Raw genomic sequence first — 22,198 nt, forward strand, 5'->3', positions numbered from 1 at the left:
GAAATTGAGGGGTTTAATATTAAAAATTTCATAAGACGGTGCGTCAACTTAACTAACGGAGTTAAAGTTCCATTAGGTCTTCGTTAGTAGACATGTATATATAACTGCCCTTGTTCGAGTGATTTTGTTGATTCATTGATCATTGATCATTGATCATCATCACAAACAAATCGGCGAAAAGGAAATATTTGGGAATTAGTGCAATTAGGGTTTTGGATTCCGGAGATATCTCTTCTTATTGTCGTAATTAGGTTTTTGTTATCAAAGAATGCAGAAGCTTGACCTAGTTAGGGAGAATCTATACCTAGGCGATATATGCGCAGCTGCTGAGATTCTCAAGAACGGTAGCTCTGAGATTTCACATGTTCTTACGGTTTTGCACCGCCCTTCCATATCTGTCTTCGAGGAATGGCGTAACGTGAAACTAGAATCAAAAGAAATCAAGGAAGTGTACGTTGGTGGTGGTGATGGTGATGGTCAAGACTCATTACAAGGCAAAGAGTTTGCGACAGAGAGCGCGTTACCATCAGGTAAGCTTTTATATTCTCTTGAGCGTACTGGGAAAGATCTCGAGTTTACACGAATGGTTGTGTTTGCTTACGATGAAGAATGCGAGAATCTGCTTGATTTTTTCGATCTTTGTTTGGATTTTATCGATGCTGGCCGCAAAGAGAAAGGTGTGTTAGTTCATTGCTTTGCTGGACAATCTCGGAGTGCTTCTATGGTTATTGCGTATCTGATGAGGATGGAAATGCTCTCCGGGAAAGAAGCTTTAGCATCATTGAGACAATGCGCTCAGGCTAGTCCCAATCCTGGCTTCTTAAAACAGTTAGATTTGTTTGAGAGAATGAACTTCAAAGTCGACCGTTCCAGCCCTATTTACAAGCACTTCCGTCTAAAAGCTTTAGGTTACTTATATAGCAAGGATAAGAAATTTGATAGATTGAAGTTGAGAGCTGATCCGGAAATAATGTCGAATGAGAGTAGTGGTAGTACGTACCATTGCAAGAAGTGCAAGAGAATTTTGTTTTTTCAAGAGCAAGTTATTGATCATACTCCAGGTGAGGCTGATTCAGAGTTCGATGACATGTTCAAAAACATGATAGGAGAGGTTCGCAACAAGAACCCCGGTGATCCGAACCAATGCACTTCCATATTCGTAGAGCCTATCGTATGGATGAACACAGTGGAAGATTTTGTGTCTGAAGGGAAGTTATTGTGTCCTAAGTGTAGCGCTAAGGTTGGAAGCTTTGACTGGTCGGGGAGTTATTGTAGCTGTGGAAGCAAGATTGTTCCGGCGTTTCAACTTCAGATGAGCCGCGTCGATGTTATCACTGTGAAAGATGGCGTGAAGAAGAAGAAGAACAACAAGCATGATAAGAGAAGAGTCTAAGCTTTGGATTTTGCTGAAGACTTCATAAATTTTGTGCAGCTTAATGAGATATATTATTATTGATTTTTCTTTTTTTGCTGCATCGAATCATATCTTTAATTAAAATGATTTTCTTGGAGTTAAAGAAAAACTAAACATTGTTTTTGATTTTCAATGTAATTTCTGACACATAAAATAACTAATACAAAAATAAGTATTGCATAGATATAGTGTGTTATACAAATACATGAATGATGTCCTCATGTAGAGGAAACTAAACATTCATCAAACTTATTTTATATTGTTCATCAAATACACAACACAATCACCTGCTGGATTAACTGATCACACTTGTTGCGGAGAAATATTGTATACTGTTAGCTTAAGCTATGAGCCTATGAGAAATGTCTTTCTCGATTCTACATGTCAACATGATAGGGTGAAGATTCGAAAAGCATATAGCATATGTTGTTTCAATATCGGCAACACACCAACACGTTTGGTATATGATTTTTTTCCTACTACGATCGAATCTTCCAGGTGGTCAGATGTTAAACGAAATTCCACTACTAGTTTATTTCTTTTTAATATTTAATTTTAGGCGTATATGAAGTAAAAGAAATGATTTGATGTTTCATACTAGTATATATATTTAAGTGGTCTATACCAACTATAATAAATAAGGTTTTATTGTTGTGTGGTACTACGAACAGAAGCTAACAAGATTAATGAGAATCGTATTGGAAAATATCAGTAAACAAAACATGTCGAAACCTTAATGTATGCTTTTTGCACTTCGCCGCAAGATCTAACTGGAGCTGGTCTGGATGGTTTAGTCAATAGAAATTGTAAAATGGTGTTCTTGCCTTTATTTCATGCACATATATAAGTCGGCTAGAAAAAGAAACACTTGTCATTCATAGGAGCCCACACGTAAAAACACTATGCTATAAAGTATAAACTATAATATCCAATTTCCTTCTTAAAATATTGTATGAGGAACTTTGAACCAAAAAAAAAACTTTGAACAAATATAATATAAAATATTGTATGAGGAACTTGTTGGATGAGACTGTATTTTTCGAAGCTCACAGCTTTGGTCTTTTGTCCACATGCTCTTCTTGTCTTTTGTCTATTCTCAAGTGAGATTATCCCATATGTAAATTTAGTTTTTTCTTTCTTTTTTTTGGCTGGTCGCTATAGAGAAAGCTTTCGTTTGTCGGGTGAGAACTCATTGTATCCCAAATTATGTCTCCTGGATTACTTAATTTGATGTACATATTTATATATTTTCACATCTTATAGAAAAATTAATTTGACAACGAAAAAACAATGTTCTAGAAGAAAAGATATTGGGCGAGCACACAAGGGTCACAAAATCGAAATGATTAATTTTAAGTTGTTTGACCCATTTTAAAAAATGTAATCTGTTTGACAACAAAGATTTTCAATTCAATGTCGTCGATGGTATATACTATATAGCATCATGTTCATCATGATTTTTTTTTTTTTTTTGGTTTAATGTTAACATAAAACATCATGATTCTTGATAATACGTATCATAATCCTAATGATTAATTACCAATCATAAAAATAATTATTTTTAGTGAAATGTATATATTTTGATTTCATAAACTAGTTTCGATTTTGCCATTTTGGTTCAAAATAACAGGTAATATTTTTGTATTCTTCATGGAACATTATACTTCCGGTTCAAAAATATATATATTTTTATATCTGAAATAATTAATTTCTCACAGCATGCACAAACAATTGTAGTGTAATCTACCATCCGTTTTGTTTCTGATTTAAATGTTGGTTATGCATCATGCACGTCATTATTATCTTATGATTTGCAAAATCCTAGCTAGACTGTCACATATATGATATATCAGCCAGCATCGGTCATCATCACCTTCTTCGTTGTTGTCATACAGTTTCACTGTGACAAAGTCCAAATTATGTGTCAAAACGTAAGCTAACGTAGCTCCATGCGTCATAGATTGCAGAACAAAGAGGCAATTACTGTAATATCTATCAAAGATTCGGTACTAACTTTACAAAATTTACACAATGAATTCGTACCTCACCACTAAAAGTGCAATATAATGTACTTGATTTGTCGTAAGCTAAACAATTATAAAACAATTGTCATGCCGGACTATAAAGGTTCGAGAACGTGGACCGACTACATTTAGAAATATATATATATGCATTTATCATTTTGTTTTTAACTTATATATAATCAAATTTTATAACATTGATTTCCTATGGTACCAATTTACATCGGAGAGATCCAGTATACATTAAGAAATCAAGGAATCAAATAAGAAAAAAACAGCGAATCAATTATGTACGTAAACAAGGAAGTATGCAAGTATACATACACATTTTCATCTATGAATGTATGCATGTGTATCCATGAATGTATGTATGCGAGTAAGAAGGAAACAAGAAAGCACGCACAAGGGAACTAAGGAATGAAGCACGCAATGAAAAGAGCAAAGAAGCTCATGTGGAAGCAAGCAAAGAGGAAAGTGCGAAAATAAGTCAAGCATGCAAGCAAAAAATGAAAGAATTAAGTAAGGAAACATACAAAGAAGTTAAGCAACGAATGATATATATAATAAACAAAGATCAAAGAAACAGAGATGGAAACAAGATAAGCATGTAGCCAAATAACGAAAGGAGGAAGTAAGGAAACAAAGAATCAAAAGGCAAGCACGCAAACAAGTTAATAAATGAACTGAGAAAATGAGCAACCAAGAAACAAAGAAAGCATCAATTAAGTAAATGAGTTAGACTAGCATGAAAGCAACTAGTGTAAATGAGTTGTTAAATTAGCATGAAAGCAACCATGTATGAACGCAACTAGTGAAAGAAACAAGCAAACGCAAGTTAAGCAAGGAAGTGACAGTTAATCATGCAAGTAAAGAATCAAGGAAGCAACCATGTATGAATGCAGCTAGTGAAAGAAACAAGCAAACACAAGTTAAGCAAGGAAGTGACAGTTAATCATGCAAGTAAAGAATCAAGGAAGCAACCATGTATGAATGCAACTAGTGAAAGAAACAAGCAAACGCAAGTTAAGCAAGGAAGTGACGAGTAAATAACCAAACAATGAATCAAAGGAAGCAACCCATGCATGAATGCAACTAGTGAAAGAAACAACCAAACACAAGTTAAGCAAGGAAGTGACAGTTTGTGATGCAAGTAAAGAATGAAGCTGTAAATCAAGGAAGCAAAAATGCATGAATGCAAGAAACTAAACATAAATGTATGCTATGTGCTAAGAGATATAAGAGATCGACCTAGATCATGTTATTATAGGAACCAAAGACCATAACATTATTATTCTCCGTGTTTCCGTCTATACACTACAACAAATATGCACATTGTTAACCAGAGAAAAACGCTATCATAGGTTTTTGATAGCGTTTTCATGAGCGCTGTTTTAGGGCACTGTTATTATATGTACCCCATATACAATAGCACTTATTACGTATGCTATGTTATAAAAATATAACATAGCTTTAAGAAATTGCTATATTATCAAGATCATAATTTTGAAAAAATTTATACAACATTTGTTTTTTCGTGCTATGTTATAGTTTTATAGCATAGCTCTAATAAACTGCTGTATTATCAAGATTATAATTTTGCAAAAATTTATACAATATTTAATTTTTCGTGCTATGTTATACATATCTAATATAGCTGTTGCGAAATGCTGTTTTATCTTGTTTACTGTGCTATGGTATATTCTTTTATCATAACGTTTACCTGTACTTTTATAGCATTTTCTGATATGTGATTATAGCACACATAACCTGTTTTATAAAATCTCATAAAATCTGATTAATAAACGTCTCAGATCCAAAATACATAACAAAAGTCTCAAGAACATCAGTTTACCATCAAAGTCTCAAGAACATCCAAAATAAACAAGCAATCTCAAGTACTTAACATTACACAATAAAACCATCAGTTTAAGACATAATGACCTTGTTCTCTGGCCAAGCAATGCAGGAGCTAAGTGCATCTTCAATAATCTCTATTTCATCGGATGGCCTCCAAACTTTTACATTTTTCACCTTCACAACATCTATCCACACTTTAACTGCATTAGAACCCAAGCGAGTAAAGTGAACCTTATGTTCTGGATCATTTGTTCCCCATCGTCCTTCAGCCACAACCCTATTCTTTTCAGTTAAATCCATCAACTTGCACTTCTTATTCTCCTTGGAAATAACTTTATTAATGCGCTGCCATGTTTACAATATAAACCATCAGTCATCATATAATTAACAAAAACAACTTCATAACATATGAAAACACTTACTGGAGACTTCCTGAGAGGAGACTGTGATGGTAAAGTATTCTTTATTGGTGATATTGGACCCGTTGCATCATCAACAGGAGACTCAGAACCAGATGCAGACTTAGAAGACATAGATGCAGATTTGGCCTGCGATGCAGCCTTTGAAGCTGTTGCTGAAGTTTTGGACTCTGTAGCAGACTTAGAAGCTGTGGCTGCAGACTTGGCCTTTGATGCAGACAAAGAAGCATGTGATGTAGCATTCTGACCAGTTGGAGTTGAGGGATTTTCAAAATCAACCTTACTCAGGGGCCAAGATACGTAAGCCATCAAACAGTCCTCAAGAAATGACATTTCAGCTGTAGGTCTCCATAGTGATGTATCAGGCTGCTTTACTGAATCCACAAATACTTTAACTGCTTTTGGTCCAAGAGGAATTCCGTTAACCAACGCACTTGGTTCTTGTGTCTCCCAACGCCCCTCAGCAACAATGACGTCACCCTTAGACAAATCCAATAGTTTACATTTGTTTCCTTGTATACCCTGTTAAACACAATCAGTAAACAAATCCAATATAATTAATTAGCATTATAGACAGGGGTAATACATTGCTAACACATTGCTAGAAATTATAAATACCATAGGGGCAATGTCTTCCATTTGGATGTTGTTGTCTACCAGTCTACACTTATCAGTTGGCCATGCGATTATATGTCCAACAGCTTCTTTCATATGAAAGATCTTTTGTGCAGGTCTCCATAGAAATGCATCTGGTTTATATGCAGCTTCAACTAACACTTTGAGATCATAAGGGCCAAGACGACAGTCATTCACTATGTCATCCGGATCAGAAGAAAGAATCCGACCCTCACCAACATTTTCATCAATGTCAGACCAATCAACAAACACACACTTAGGATGTGCTCTTTTGTTTACACTCTGCAACAATTTCATGAGCAACTAAGAATCATAAACGACACTAAGAAGAATCACTTAGCTGATATGAAAAGAAGTAAGAATATGTTACTCTTGCAGCTGAGTTTTCATCCATTTCAGCTTCTGGTCTCTGTAACATAAACAAAAATAACATCAATTTATATTACTCTAACTGGCTGATGAATAGTAGAGAACTCTTAAGTATCTAACCTGATTCTTGATTCTGCCAAGTTCACTTTCCAAGGCATTGACCTGTTTTACTAATTTTACTTGCCGCTCTTCCATTTCAGCCATACACTTGCTCTGCATTTGTAAACAAGCTAATTTGGTCTTACTCATGCCTCTACCCATTGCCCTCAGCCTACCAGAATTGTCAGGTCCTAAAAGCTTGGCGAGGTGATCTTCATCTGGATTTGTTAAAAATGCTGGAGCATCACTTCCACCAATTTCAGCTGCTTTTTGCTGAAAAACATAAAGACAGTTTCAGGTTTTACTAGTCGATAACACACTATTTACTGGTGTACAACTCTATTCAGACTTACAATCAAATCAGCTGCATTCGTATCTACTGGTGTACCATCCTTTTTGGTGCGAGACTTGATCCAAACATCTAGTCTTGTCACGCTGGAAGGATCTTCACTTTCAGCTTTCTGTTCCAGAAAACAAAATTTCAGTAACAGTACAAGCACTATGTATAATAATAAACAACATAGTTGTAGTATATATGCTTGCCATTTCTTCTGTTAGTCTGCTGATCCCTTTACGACTAGTGGTGTGAGGTATCTGATTCTTTCTTTTTGCTTTATATTTCTCACTCACGGCCTAATAATGAAACATGTTAATTACTAATCACCAATCAACTACTAAACAATTATAATCACAAGTAATTACCTTAAATGCAGCACTAGTTTTGAGTTTGACAAATTTTTGCCAATCAACAGGACCAATATTTGGTGGTCTCAAATTCATCCTCTCTTGGTTATTTGCAGCCAAATTTATAGCCTTCACCGTGACAGACTTGTGTGATCGCCACAAATGTCCCATCTGGTGAATCACAGATATCCTTTGCCAATCTTCATCAAGCTCAAACCTTGCCTGCATTCACTTACACTCACACCATAACTATAAAAGTAAACATGTTCAATTGAGAGACTTTTTAAAAACAAAAAAAAATTCTTGTTACCTGAACAGATCTCCAGAGAAGTGTTTTAAGATCTGGACTCACTTTCTTCCAGTTAGGTATGTTGATAGGGATGTGTTCTCGCATCAATGTCCCTACATATGATGCCAACTTGACTGACCCTGGACCAACCGCTACTCCAAGTACATTGTAATCAACTTTCACTCTAACAGATGGATCCTTGGCTAGGTTTTTCATCTTTGTTGGTCCTCGTTTTCTTTTACGCGTAGCAGGCTGCTCATGTTCTAATCACTATTTATACGAATCAGACTCAAAGGACAAAACATAGCAATCACCAATATTCGTGTGTAATAATAATGTTTAACTATTGGTTGAGTGATACTAACCTGTTGTGTGAGTACAGAGAAATGAGAAGCTTCAGTTCCCCAACATTTCAATCACCAACACTTGGGAAAAAAAAAAAATCGTTCAGTTTATGAAGGCGCAAATACTCAAATCCAAAAGCTATTTTTGAGTCAAATCTGTAAATAATCGAACCCTAACAAAACAGATGGATTCGAAACTCCACATTCTCAAAATCTGTAAATAATCGAACCCTAAAAAACAGATAACGAAATAAATCTAGATAAATCGAACCCTAACAAAACAGATAACTAAATCTGACCCTTATCGAAATCAAAAGCTGTTTGAAATCACAAATAATCGAAACAAATAACGAAATTAGGAGGAAGAAGAAAGACATGCCTCAAAAATGGATTCGAGCTATCAATTGCGATGGATATGGAGATTTAGGGCGAAATTGGGGCTTTTCACAAACGGCGAAATTGGGGCTTTTCACAAACGGCGATAAAACTGAAGAATTGATAAGAAATTTAGAAGAATTTGAGCACACACAGAGAATTTAGAAGAAGAAATCTTCTTAGGTTGAGCTTAGGTTGTAACGAGAGAGAGAGAGAGAGTGTGTCGAGTTTTTGGGTTTTTTTTTTATTTGGCGATTAAGTGAATAATTTCACTAAGTATTGGCGGACAAAAGTCACTTTTGTTTCCCGCTACATAATTTTCCTATCATAGCGTTAATAAGATGCTATTAAAAAGTAAGCGAAAAAAAATCTCATCTTTCATAGCAGTGACGGAAAATGAGCTATATCCGTCTGCTATCAATGTACATATTTGTTGTAGTGATAACCTGTTCAATCTCTATAGAATTCTGAAAGTATGTTAGCTATAAAATATGTTACTACATAAGAACAAAAGAGATGGTAATTTCGAGTGATAAGAGAAAAAAATTTGAAATTCTAAACTGAAGAGAAAGATGAAACATACCTGGGACTGGAAGGATAATTATAGTCTCATCACCGACACTATGCTCCACTTCTTGTCCTGCACTTAATATGAAAACCAAAATGACATTAATATGTTCATGTCGTGACCATCAATTCTACAACTGCAGTGGGAAAAATACCTGAAACTGCATATGTTATGATCAAATGGTCATGAACTTGATGAAAACTCTCTTCTATTGTTCCACTGTTGAAAATGCACATTTAAATTTACAATCCTTGATTCATTCACTACCAAATCATGTCGTTCTCTACTGAAAATGTTGTATCCCGGGACATCCAATAAGAAAAGACCAAATCATGTATGAAAAATCCCTCATGGCAAGAAGATGTATCCCGGGATATATCAAGAAACCTTACCTAAACAAATGATAGACGAGATGATAAGAATCAACAAAGCAATCCCAGTGTCTTAACTCGATGTGACGATCTGCATCAAACATAAAAAGGTATTTTTAACAAGTGAATAACATGTTATTAGAATGAAAAAAATAAATAAAAAACAGAACCAAAGTGAATATTCAGAAACAAATAGTAGAGATGCGTCTAGAGCAAATAGTTTATGGATGCGAGGTAACCTGAAAGTTAAAATCATAAATCATACGAACTCCCACATTGTTTTCTCTTCGAACCTCCCACATTGTAATCCTGGTGCCTCGACGATCTGCATCAAAGAAAAAAGACAGAACCAAAGTGAATATTCAGAATCAAATAATACAGATGCGTTTAGAGCAAAAAGGTTTATGGATGAGGTAACCTGAGAGTAAAACTCAGAAACCATAGGCACTCCCACAATGCTTTCCCTTCGAACCTCCCACACTGTAATCTCGACGATCTGCATCAAAGATAGACAGACATGTTTTTCACTTGAAACCTAGAAACATCCAATGAAAAGACAAAATCATGGTTGAAAAGTCCATGATGGCACAGTCCAAAACTCAGGAAGCCAAAATTCAAAATCTGAATAAACCACGAACCTGAATAAACCTAAAAGAGAACTCACGAACCTTGTGCGTCATTTATAATAAAAGATATGATTGCATTAAAAGGTTCTTTTTTACCTCTGCACCAGCAGCGAGCAGTGAAACGAATTGAACGCAAGAGCCAACTATTGTCCTGCAACATCAAAACAAAATGCATAAGATCAACTAAAGTTTCATTCTCAGTCTGTGATTTTTTTAACAAAGAAAGAGATGATTGCGTCAAAGAGCTTTCACCTCTGCACCAGCAGCGACCAGACGGATTGAACACATGAGCCAACTGTTGTCCTGCAAGATAAAAGAAAATGCATATGATCCACTAAAGTTTCTCTGTCTGTGATTTTAAATAAAAGAGATGATTGCATCAAAGAGTTCTTTTTTACCTCTGCACCAGCCGCGAGCACACAGAATGAACACAAAAGCCAATTGTTGTCCTGTAACAACATCAAACAATTAATATGCATAATTAGTATCCACTTTAAGTTTCAAAATCTAGTTTATAAGAAACAAATAAAGAGATAGCAGACATAAGAACAAGAACCTGAATAAACATCAGAGGAGCCGAGACTTACCAGACCTAAGAGACATACAGAAAAAAAGAAGAAGCAAATCAGCGATAATGATCAAAGCATCATCATCCACCAGGAATCTACAACAACACAAGGACAAGTAAAAGTAGAATATATATATTCAAACTGTAGTGGGGGAGTGAAAACTCGGAATCGGGGGAGCAATGTCGAATCATAGACTCTCTCTCTCCCAAAACAACCTGCAAGACGAAGAAACTTACTTACTTTACTTAGGCAAACCAAAGAAAATAAAAAAATTAGAGATGCATTAAAAAGCGGGGGAGCGATGTTGAAGATTCTCGCTCCCAAAATAACCTGCAAGCCCAAAAAAAAAATGTCAGAGACGCGCGTAAGGAAGAAGAAGCATGTCATCAAAGCCATCATTAATTGATACAAACATCATCACAAAACCTGGAAAAAAAAAAAAAACAGAACGACAAGTTAGAAACCAAACCCTGGAAAAAAAACAAGCAAGTGAAAATCCTATGATCGATTCAAAGAAAGACATCAGAGACTAGTTTGTTTAGAAGAATGTCATCACCAACAGTTGCAAGGGTTTTGACTCTTGTATGAGAGAAGGCTTATAAATTTTTTACGACGGTTTTCTTTGGAGAAATGAATACACGATGATCAGATCATAGTTTGCTTCCAGAAAACCTGCAAGGCGAAGAAAGAAATGTAAGTAACAAAAAGAGAAGAAGAAGAAAAAGAAAAAGACGTGTAAAGAGGAAGAACAAAACCCTTGAAAATCCCTTGGCACAGAGAAGAAGCGTGTCCATCAAAGCCATCACTGATCGGTAAAAGCATCATCCAAAACCTGAAACAACAGAACGACAAGTAAATAAAAGCATCATCCAGTGATGAGATCCTTACCGTCTTCTTGATTCGCTGAAAACCCAATGCATGAAGCTGGACACATGAGAACAAATCATACCTCGCCAACAATAGCAAATCTCATAAAGTCATTAGGGGAAAAAAAGACGAAGAAGAAAAATACCAGAACAGATGGTGATAGAGGAGAAGATAAGTTTCAACGGAGCAATCCCAGTGCCTCTTACTCGACGACGATCTGCATCAAAGAGAGGAAATACTTTCAGCGCTTATACACAACAACAACAGCAGCAACAAAACTCGCTTACATAGCAATAAGAATTGGGGAAAAAGGAACAACCAAAAGGAGAAAACGCTTGACAACGATTAATCAAAGCCATCACCGACTATATATAGTAGCAAACGGTAGGGTCTTAGACTGAAAACTTTAATGCCAGCGTCACTATGTAGATGAGCGACATTACCTGAAACATACAATAAAAAAAAAAAGACCAAATCATGTTAAAAACTCGCTTATGGCGCAGTACAAAACTCAAAATGCAGTTAATGAAAAGAATTACATGGCTGACATATACCAAAGGGGAAAGACGAAGATGTACCTGAATAAACCACAAGTCCAACATTGTGCATAAGAGGAGCTCAAACTTAAGCATACCACCTAAGAGACTTAAATATATATGAATGTTGAAAATCTGAGATCCTTACCGTCCTCCTGATTCGCTGTAAACTATATTCATAGAAAGAGAATCTGGAAAACAGAATAAGACACATGAAACCAAATCATACTCACCAAGAATTGCAAATCTCATAAACTCAGTAGGCCTGAAAACGAAGCATAAAGAAGAATACACGTAGATCAGATAACAACATGCTTCCAAAACACCTGCAAGACGAAGAAACAAATGTTGTAAGGAACAAAAAAAAAAAGTAAAAGACGTTGTAATAGAAAGAAAGAACAAAACCCCTGAAGACATTTTACAGAGAAGAAGTATCTCCATCAAAGCCATCACTAGTCGACAAAAGTATTATCCAAAACCTGATATAACAAAGTGACAAGTAAGTCACAGGAACCTAGGCCAACAGACCAAAAACGACAACTAAGTAACATGTAATTAAAAAAGACCACTGAAACAAAGTGAAAAATCAGAAGCAAATAGAGATGCAATTTTAGCAAGGAACCCATGAGAAGTCATGAAAACATAGCATAGTTTGCTTCCAAAAAAACCTGCAAGACGAAGAAAGAAATGTAAGTAACAAAAAGAAAAGAATAAGAAGAAGAAGAACAAGACATGTTAAGAGGAAGAACAAAACCCTTGAACAGAGAAGAAACGTGTCCATCAAAGCCATCACTGATCGATAAAAGCATCATCCAAAACCTGAAACAACAGAATGACAAGCAAATAAAACCATCATAAGGGGAAAGAGGAGGAAATACCTGAATAAACCATAAGACCAACTTTGTGCATCAGAGGAGCTCAAAGTTAAGCATACCACCTAAGAGACTTAGAAATATATGAATGTTGACAATCTGAGATCGTTACCGTTCTACTGATTCGCTGTAAAAACCAAATTCATGATGCTCTACCGTGTATACATAGAAAAAGAACCTGGAAAACAGAATAAGACACATGAGAACAAATCATACCTCACCAACAATAGCAAATCTCATAAACTCAGTAGGCCTGAAAACGAAGCATGGAGAAGAATACCCGTGGCTCAGATTACTGTTTTCTTCCAAAACACCTACAAGACGAAGAAAGAAATGTTGTAAGGAACAAAAAAAAAGAAAAGTAAAAGACGTGTGAAGAGGAAGAAAGAACAAAACCCCTGAAGACATTTTACAGAGAGAAGTAAATCAGCAGGAACCTAGGCCAACAAAACAAAAACGACAAGTAAATAACATGTAGTTAAAAAAAGACCACCGAAACAAAGTGAAAATTCAGAAGCAAATAGAAATGCAATTTTAGCAAGGAACCATATTGAACAACGTTGTCTGTGGACTTAAACATATGATAAAGTTTAAGAACAAACTCGTCAAGCAAAAAAATTTGTGGAGCATCTCTCATCGGAATGTGTGTCTATCAAAGCCATCACTGATCGATAAAAGCACGTCCAAAACCTGAAACAACAGAACGACAAGTAAATAAAAGCATCATCCAATGATGAGATCCTTACACATGAGAACAAATCATACCTCATGTCTAAACCCAATTTATGAACTCGCCAACAATAGCAAATCTCATAAAGTCATTAGGGGGAAAAACAGAATATATGTCAACTGACACGGGAGTTTAAAAAGTACATACTAAATCCATATATATCACAGAAGGTTGCCTGGAATTTGCAACTTCAAACAGCGTTTTAACTAGCTTTTCAGCCTCATCCACCTGAATCAATACAACAAAACTAGTTAGTCTGTTTGAAATTGTAAAAATGATTTCAAAAAGTCTAAAGAGTACAGTGACAGAAAATGCACACACCCATTTTGAAGTCTGAAACATTGAAAAACGTTGCATGACCAAAATATTACCAGCTGAAGAAGAGAATCATCAGGTAGATGCTTGAAGGCAAACTCTCTTTGGCGCATATATCTTCGAACCGTTTTACGCAAAACACCATGGCCATATCCTGGACAAAAAATCAAAACATAATCCCAAGTTTTTAATTGTTATGGCCTGTCGTAGTTAGCATGCAATACAAATTAGAACCGGTGTATTTCTCTCAGCTTTCATTTCAAAAAAAGTTATGACAGGGGAAAAAAAAGAGAAGATATCTTACGATTTAGATAAGATCTTAAAGAGCCTGCATAACACAGAATGTCTCGCTGCCACCTGAAAACCCAAAAGGAAGGTATAAGATTAACTAAGATCATGAAGAAAAACAGGGCATTAACTAAAATCAGACTCAAAAAAAGAAAAGAAATATTTTAAAGTACTCTTGTATGAGAGACGGCGTTTTTCAAGATAAACTGAGACATTAACTAAACAAAGAAGATGATAATAAATAATATAGCACAGAAGAAACCTAAAAAGATGACATACCTGAAGAAAGATTTATCATATCAGTTCCACCATCTGCATCAAAGAGAGAGATTTTCGTTAAAAAGACACTGAATACAAAAATTAGTTAATGAAAACATTTTGAATACAAAATCTCGCTTATGGCGCAGTACAAAACTCAAAATCCAGCTAATGAAAACAATTAGATAGCAGACTTATACCAAAGGGGAAATAGGAGGAAATACCTGACTAAACCACAAGTCTAACCTCGTGCATCCGAGGAGCTCAAACTTAAGCATACCACCTAAGAGACTTAAAAATATATGAATGTTGACAATATGAGATCCTTACCGTCCTCTTGATTCGCTGTAAACCCTATTCATGAAGCTCTACCGTGTATACAAAGAAAGAGAATATGGAAAACATAATAAAACACAGGAGAACAAATCATACCTCACCAACAATAGTAACTCTCAGAAACTCAGTAGGCCTGAAAACGAAGCATGGAGAAGAATACCCGTGGATCAGATTACAATTTGCTTCCAAAACACCTGCAAGACGAAGAAAGAAATGTTGTAAGGAACAAAACAAAAGAAAAGTAAAAGACATGTGAAGAGGAAGAAAGAACAAAACCCTTGAAGACATTTTACAGAGACGAAGTATCTCCATCAAAGCCATCACTGATCGATAAAAGCATCATCCAAAACCTGAAATAACAGAGTGACAAGTAAATCACAGGAAAACCAAGACAAAAACGACAAGTAAATAACATGTAATTAGAAAAAGACCACTGAAACAAAGTAAAAATTCAGAAGCAAATAAAGATGCATTTTGGCATGAAGACGTAGCATGGAGAAATGAATACACGAAAATTAGTTTGCTTCCAAAAAAACCTGCAAGACGAAGAAAGAAATGTAAGTAACAAAAAGAGAAGAAGAAGAAGAAGAAAAAGACATGTTAAGAGGAATTTTAAAAACCCTAAAAACCCTTGCACAAAGAAGAAGCGTGTCCATCAAAGCATCATCCAAAACCTGAAACATAACGACAAGTAAACTTCATGATTCGCTGTAAACCCAATTCATGAAGCTGGACACATGAGAACAAATCATATCTCGCCAACAATAGCAAATCTCATAAAGTCATTAGGGGAAAAAAGAAGAAGAAGAAACATACCAGAACAGATGATGAGGGAGGAGAAGATAAGATTCAACGGAGCAATCCCAGTGCCTCTTACTCGACGATGATCTACATCAATGAGAGGAAATACTTTCAGCGCTTATAAACAACAACAACAACAACAGCAGCAACAAAAATCGCTTACATAGGAATAAGAATTGGGGAAAAAGGAACAACCAAAAGGAGAAAACGCTTGACAACGATTAATCAAAGCCATCACCGACTATATATAGTAGCAAACGGTAGGGTCTTAGACTGAAAACGTTAATGCCAGCGTCACTATGTAGATGAGCAACATTACCTGAAACATCCAATAAAAAAAAAGACCAAATCATGTTAAAAACTCGCTTATGGCGCAGTACTAAACTCAACATCCAGTTAATGAAAACAATTACATGACTGACATATACCAAAGGGGAAAGAGGAAGATATACCTGAATAAACCACAAGTCCAACCTTGTGCATCAGAGAAGCTCAAACCTAAGCATACCACCTAAGAGACTTAAAAATATATGAATGTTGACAATCTGAGATCCTTACCGTCCTCTTGATTTGCTGTAAACCCAATTCATGAAGCTATACCGTGAATATATAGAAAGAGAATCTGGAAAACAGAATAAGACACAGGGGAATAAATCATACCTCACCAACAATAGCAAATCTCAGAAACGCAGTAGGCCTGAAAACGAAGCATGAAGAAGAATACCCGTGGATCAGATTACAATTTGCTTCCAAATAACCTGCAAGACGAAGAAAGAAATGTTTTAAGGAACAAAAAAAAAGAAAATTAAAAGACGTGTGAAGAGGAAGAAAGAACAAAACCCCTGAAGACATTTTACAGAGAAGAAGTATCTCCATCAAAGCCATCACTATCGATAAAAACATCATCCAAAACCTGAAATAACAGAGACAAGTATGAATAGATGTAGCATTAGATATACAAAACAGACAAGAAAGAGGAAAGAGACCAGTTAGTAAATAACCTGATGCTTTTCTTCTTAGAGAACCTCAAATATCTTATAACAAAAGACACGGTCTTAGGCTAAAAGCCTAGTTACCCTTGTCACAAGGAAGATGAGGAACATTACTTGAAACCTGGAACATCCAATAAGAAAAGACCAAATCATGTATGAAAAATCCCTCATGGCAAGAAGAAGATGTATATATCCCGGGATATATGAAGAAACCTTACCTAAACAAATGATAGACGAGATGATAAGAATCAACAAAGCAATCCCAGTGTCTTAACTCGATGTGACGATCTGCATCAAACATAAAAGGTATTTTTAACAAGTGAATAACATGTTATTAGAATGAAAAAAAAAATAAAAAAACAGAACCAAAGTGAATATTCAGAAACCTTACCTAAACAAATGATAGTCCCAGTGTCTTAACTCGATGTGACGATCTGCATCAAACATAAAAGGTATTATTAACAAGTGAATAACATGTTATTAGAATGAAAAAAATAAAAAACAGAACCAAAGTGAATATTCAGAAACAAAACCCTTGAAAATCCTTGGCACAGAGAAAAAGCGTGTCCATCAAAGCCATCACTGATCGGTAAAAGCATCATCCAAAACCTGAAACAACAGAACGACAAGTAAATAAAAGCATCATCCAGTGATGAGATCCTTACCGTCTTCTTGATTCGCTGAAAACCCAATGCATGAAGCTGGACACATGAGAACAAATCATACCTCGCCAACAATAGCAAATCTCATAAAGTCATTAGGGGAAAAAAAGACAAAGAAGAAAAATACCAGAACAGATGATGAGGGAGGAGAAGATAAGATTCAACGGAGCAATCCTAGTGCGTCTTACTCGACGACGATCTGCATCAAAGAGAGGAAATACTTTCAGCGCTTATACAAAACAACAACAGCAGCAACAAAACTCGCTTACATAGGAATAAGAATTGGGGAAAAAGGAACAACCAAAAGGAGAAAACGCTTGACAACGATTAATCAAAGCCATCACCGACTATATATAGTAGCAAACGGTAGGGTCTTAGACTGAAAACGTTAATGCCAGCGTCACTATGTAGATGAGCGACATTACCTGAAACATCCAATAAAAAAAAGAACAAATCATGTTAAAAACTCGCTTATGGCGCAGTACAAAACTCAAAATCCAGTTAATGAAAAGAATTACATGGCTGACATATACCAAAGGGGCAAGACGAAAATGTACCTGAATAAACCACAAGTCCAACCTTGTGCATAAGAGGAGCTCAAACTTAAGCATACCACCTAAAAGACTTAAATATATATGAATGCTGAAAATATGAGATCCTTACCGTCCTCCTGATTTGCTGTAAACCTTATTCATGAAGCTCTACCGTGTATACATAGAAAGAGAATCAGGAAAACAGAATAAGACACAGGAAACCAAATCATACCTCACCAAGAATTGCAAATCTCATAAACTCAGTAAGCCTGAAAACGAAGCATAAAGAAGAATACACGTGGATCAGATAACAACATGCTTCCAAAACACCTGCAAGACGAAGAAACAAATGTTGTAAGGAACAAAAAAAAAAGAAAAGTAAAAGAAGTTGTAATAGGAAGAAAGAACAAAACCCCTGAAGACATTTTACAGAGAAGAAGTAAAAGACGTTGTAATAGGAAAAGATATAGCACAGAAGAAACCTAAAAAGATGACATACCTGAAGAAGGATTTATCATATCAGTTCCACCATCTGCATCAAAGAGAGAGATTTTCGTTAAAAAGACACTGAATACAAAAATTAGTTAATGAAAACATTCTGAATACAAAATCTCGCTTATGGCGCAGTACAAAACTCAAAATCCAGCTAATGAAAACAATTATATAGCAGACTTATACCAAAGGGGAAATAGGAGGAGATACCTGACTACTAAACCACAAGTCTAACCTCGTGCATCCGAGGAGCTCAAACTTAAGCATACCACCTAAGAGACTTAAAAATATATGAATGTTGACAATATGAGATCCTTACCGTCCTCTTGATTCGCTGTAAACCCTATTCATGAAGCTCTACCGTGTATACAAAGAAAGAGAATATGGAAAACATAATAAAACACAGGAGAACAAATCATACCTCACCAACAATAGTAACTCTCAGAAACTCAGTAGGCCTGAAAACGAAGCATGGAGAAGAATACCCGTGGATCAGATTACAATTTGCTTCCAAAACACCTGCAAGACGAAGAAAGAAATGTTGTAAGGAACAAAACAAAAGAAAAGTAAAAGACATGTGAAGAGGAAGAAAGAACAAAACCCTTGAAGACATTTTACAGAGAGGAAGTATCTCCATCAAAGCCATCACTGATCGATAAAAGCATCATCCAAAACCTGAAATAACAGAGTGACAAGTAAATCACAGGAAAACCAAGACAAAAACGACAAGTAAATAACATGTAATTAGAAAAAGACCACTGAAACAAAGTAAAAATTCAGAAGCAAATAAAGATGCATTTTGGCATGAAGACGTAGCATGGAGAAATGAATACACGAAAATTAGTTTGCTTCCAAAAAAACCTGCAAGACGAAGAAAGAAATGTAAGTAACAAAAAGAGAAGAATAAGAAGAAGAAGAAAAAGACATGTTAAGAGGAATTTTAAAAACCCTAAAAACCCTTGCACAAAGAAGAAGCGTGTCCATCAAAGCATCATCCAAAACCTGAAACATAACGACAAGTAAACTTCGTGATTCGCTGTAAACCCAATTCATGAAGCTGGACACATGAGAACAAATCATACCTCGCCAACAATAGCAAATCTCATAAAGTCATTAGGGGAAAAAGGAAGAAGAAGAAACATACCAGAACAAATGATGAGAGAGGAGAAGATAAGATTCAACAGAGCCTTATACACGTGCCATAGCAGAGATAGGATCTTATCAAATATGCACAGCATCACAGGGATCGCTCCCTTGCAAGGAAGTTATACATCAAAAAATTTCAAAATCATTTAACATGTATGTAGCAAAGGAACCTGAGACGTAGTGCTCCCCTTAAATTTTGACCCGTGAGAAACCTGAGATATTAACAAAGAAACAATCCGGTATTATAACTAAGGACCCGAAGGTATACGATTCAGTAGACAAAACATGACAATATGCGATCAAATTCGATTCAGGACAAATATTCAGAGCACAGAAGAAACATAAAAGAAGATACAATAATACCATAGAAGAGACGAGACTACTACTATGCGTGTCTTCGTGGGATGTGCCATCAAAGTCCCGTTGGAGACAAAACAAGACAATCCTTTCATCAAAACAGAGCCGAAGAGCCAACGAATCAGAATCAAATCTCAAATCAATCTAAATTGAAGGATACGAAATCATCTTCGTTCTTTAGGAGAATCGTCGTCCTTGATTACCTATCAAAACCTAGTATACCAACATATATGAGAATCATCAATGGCGGAGCGTGAGAGAGATGAAATTGAAAGAGAGAGAGAGAAGAAGAAGAAGATAACATAACCTGATCGCGGTGACAATTTCGATGACGGAGCCCTAGAATAGAAGCAACATATATGAGAACCATAGAGTGAGAGAGAGATTGGTAAAATTGAAAGATTCAGAGAGAAGATAACATAGGACCTGATCGGAGATGGCTCTCTCTTTCTCTCCGACTTTTAGAGAAGGAAGACGAGAACCCAAACAACGGTCACAAGATTGATTGAGAAGTCTCTTCTGGGTTTATCAATTGAGAACCCAAACAACGGTTACAAAATTGATTAATCTCTCTCTTTCTCCCTTTGTTTCGAAATTGATTACTTTTCAGATTTAAATGAAGTTTCACGTCCACAATTTGTGACCGTTTTGAAGAGTGACGTGTCGGTCAATTCAACTAAACAACAAAACTTACATTTTTTTAACCACACCAAGCTTCGATCAAACCCAAATTCATAACCGTTACTTTTTTTTTCTAATTCTTAGAATTTTAATCCAACGGCTATAATAAAAAGACATTAAACGACAACGTTAGCCACATTAGGAGTTATTAGATTACGCCCACCTCCTTTTCCTTTTTTCTTAGATAAAACATATTTCGTTTAAATTAAAAAATCTAGTTATTTTGCAATTATTCAGAATCTATATATACATTTTTTAATTATATTTTGTGTTCTAGATAATTTCACAAAATAACAATAATTGAAATATGACTTCAAAATCGTAAACCAAATCAGATTAGGTAAAAGATCATTTGTTGCCCTAGAAATAATGCAAGAAGATAGAAAACAATATTAAAGATTACCTAAAAAAATCTGAAGTGCTAACAATATGGATTCAATGGATTTTTCTTCGATTTTCAAAAATGGTAATATTATTCGATATTGATTACTAATAGGAATTTCTAGATAATATATATTCACACTCATAATTATAGCATATTCCATAACTAATATTGCATAACTAATTTCTAAATATGTTCAAAATCGTGATCTGCTCAAAATATTGTACACTTGCTCGACAAGAATTTTTAATATATACTCTCATCCAAAACCCTCTTTTTTTAAGCCAAATTAAAACACTATAAATACTTTTCACTTGCATATCTAAGCTAATGAAACATGATAGACTCTCCCTTTATACGACAAGCAAAGAAAGTTGTAGTTACAAGAATTAGTTTTGGATGAAGAAAATGTTGTCATTTGCTACTTCTTTTTTTTTCCTCTCTTATTTCATTATCTATTATTATTTTTCTGTTTTGTTATCTCTAATATTGTTTGGTTATTCTTTTTTTTTTTTATTATTATTATAGGGTAAAAATTTCAGATCCATGCATATGCCCACCGCAATATGATTCTAACAATTTACCATTGGGTAAAAATTTCAGAAAATTCTGAGTGGTAATCTAAATCCCTATATATTTGATTGGTAAGTATTTTTTTTAAACCATATGAATGGTAATCTAGATGCAATTGGTCTCTAAGACCATCTCCAACCTATCTCCATTTCTATCTCCAAATTCCATTTTGAAAAAAAATATTCTCCAACCCCACTCTATTTCCATCTCCAAAATGGAGATCTCTATATTTGTCTCTATATTTGGAGACTTTTCATTTCTCCATTTTAGAGTTGAGCTTTTTTATTTGCAAATCAGTCCCTTAAATTTATATAGATTTATATTTTATATCTAAATACAGTTAAATATTATTATTTTATACTTAAACTTATAAATAATAATTTAAAAATTCAACAATTAACTTATATTACATAGAAAATAGACAATACAAACAAAAGTACAAAATAGCATTACTACCAATAAAATTTAAAATACATAATATGACTTAAACTAAAGATTAAAAACAACTTAATACAACAAAGACTAATAATTAATGAATGTTGTATAATGTAATGTTGTTCAATAATAAATCTTAAATATAAATAACTTGCTATTTTTTTTTGCTAAAAATAAAATAATTGGGTCAAGTTTGTAATTTTAATAAATAAAGGATCATTATATAAATTAATAATAAGACATAAGAACAATATTCTAAGAATATTCTCTTTTGGAGTCAAATATGGAGAAATAGGTTGGA

At 34.9% G+C, this 22,198-nt stretch overlaps 3 protein-coding genes and 1 long non-coding RNA gene across 30 annotated transcripts; 1 reads left to right on the top strand and 3 right to left on the bottom strand.

Annotated features, from left to right (window-relative positions):
* The first annotated feature begins 131 nt into the window (after positions 1–131).
* Positions 132–1,596, top strand: LOC104748373 (uncharacterized). Its single transcript, XM_010470026.2, has one exon. It carries the CDS (start codon positions 269–271, stop codon positions 1,391–1,393), a length of 1,125 nt encoding a protein of 374 aa, XP_010468328.2. The 5' UTR covers positions 132–268; the 3' UTR covers positions 1,394–1,596.
* Positions 1,597–3,081: 1,485 nt separating this feature from the next.
* On the bottom strand, positions 3,082–18,842 carry LOC104746469 (uncharacterized). Of its 27 annotated transcripts, none has more exons than XM_087489418.1 (41): positions 18,534–18,842; positions 18,331–18,363; positions 17,856–18,161; positions 17,426–17,723; positions 17,170–17,245; positions 16,855–16,924; positions 16,646–16,757; positions 16,485–16,557; positions 16,305–16,402; positions 16,097–16,217; positions 15,840–15,963; positions 15,660–15,731; positions 15,464–15,517; positions 15,352–15,379; positions 15,120–15,193; positions 14,940–15,037; positions 14,266–14,318; positions 14,018–14,115; positions 13,682–13,874; positions 13,197–13,606; positions 13,029–13,094; positions 12,799–12,863; positions 12,667–12,712; positions 12,467–12,523; positions 12,087–12,370; positions 11,828–11,951; positions 11,654–11,725; positions 11,397–11,473; positions 11,198–11,313; positions 10,972–11,067; positions 10,784–10,856; positions 10,629–10,664; positions 10,471–10,521; positions 10,325–10,375; positions 10,169–10,223; positions 9,865–9,942; positions 9,686–9,771; positions 9,468–9,537; positions 9,230–9,294; positions 8,954–9,147; positions 3,082–4,749 (listed from the first exon to the last, which is right to left on the bottom strand). In XM_087489418.1, the coding sequence occupies exons 20-25, from the start codon at positions 13,322–13,324 to the stop codon at positions 12,301–12,303; spliced, it is 432 nt and encodes a 143-aa protein (XP_087345544.1). In that variant the 5' UTR covers positions 13,325–13,606; positions 13,682–13,874; positions 14,018–14,115; positions 14,266–14,318; positions 14,940–15,037; positions 15,120–15,193; positions 15,352–15,379; positions 15,464–15,517; positions 15,660–15,731; positions 15,840–15,963; positions 16,097–16,217; positions 16,305–16,402; positions 16,485–16,557; positions 16,646–16,757; positions 16,855–16,924; positions 17,170–17,245; positions 17,426–17,723; positions 17,856–18,161; positions 18,331–18,363; positions 18,534–18,842; the 3' UTR covers positions 3,082–4,749; positions 8,954–9,147; positions 9,230–9,294; positions 9,468–9,537; positions 9,686–9,771; positions 9,865–9,942; positions 10,169–10,223; positions 10,325–10,375; positions 10,471–10,521; positions 10,629–10,664; positions 10,784–10,856; positions 10,972–11,067; positions 11,198–11,313; positions 11,397–11,473; positions 11,654–11,725; positions 11,828–11,951; positions 12,087–12,300. The 27 variants fall into 27 exon arrangements, 24 of the variants coding, with proteins under 24 accessions (XP_087345544.1, XP_087345545.1, XP_087345547.1 ...); XM_087489419.1 differs by having other exon boundaries at positions 3,082–3,314; positions 4,684–4,749; positions 8,954–8,964; positions 9,091–9,147; positions 10,629–11,067; XM_087489421.1 differs by having other exon boundaries at positions 3,082–3,314; positions 4,684–4,749; positions 8,954–8,964; positions 9,091–9,152; positions 10,629–11,067.
* Positions 5,206–8,047, bottom strand: LOC104719316 (uncharacterized). Its single transcript, XM_087489404.1, has 9 exons — positions 7,810–8,047; positions 7,518–7,721; positions 7,359–7,448; positions 7,169–7,276; positions 6,837–7,088; positions 6,718–6,756; positions 6,330–6,629; positions 5,715–6,233; positions 5,206–5,637 (listed from the first exon to the last, which is right to left on the bottom strand). The coding sequence occupies exons 1-9, from the start codon at positions 8,002–8,004 to the stop codon at positions 5,362–5,364; spliced, it is 1,983 nt and encodes a 660-aa protein (XP_087345530.1). The 5' UTR covers positions 8,005–8,047; the 3' UTR covers positions 5,206–5,361.
* Positions 18,843–19,045: 203 nt separating the features above from the next.
* On the bottom strand, positions 19,046–20,397 carry LOC147926489 (uncharacterized). The gene is made up of 6 exons (XR_015582725.1): positions 20,253–20,397; positions 20,134–20,165; positions 19,833–20,039; positions 19,468–19,681; positions 19,272–19,325; positions 19,046–19,184 (listed from the first exon to the last, which is right to left on the bottom strand). It is a non-coding gene; the product is annotated as an uncharacterized LOC147926489 (long non-coding RNA).
* Positions 20,398–22,198: the final 1,801 nt, after the last annotated feature.

The sequence above is a fragment of the Camelina sativa genome, chromosome 15 (assembly GCF_030686135.1).
Source record: "Camelina sativa cultivar CO46 ecotype springtype chromosome 15, ASM3068613v1".
Taxonomy (NCBI): domain Eukaryota; kingdom Viridiplantae; phylum Streptophyta; class Magnoliopsida; order Brassicales; family Brassicaceae; genus Camelina; species Camelina sativa.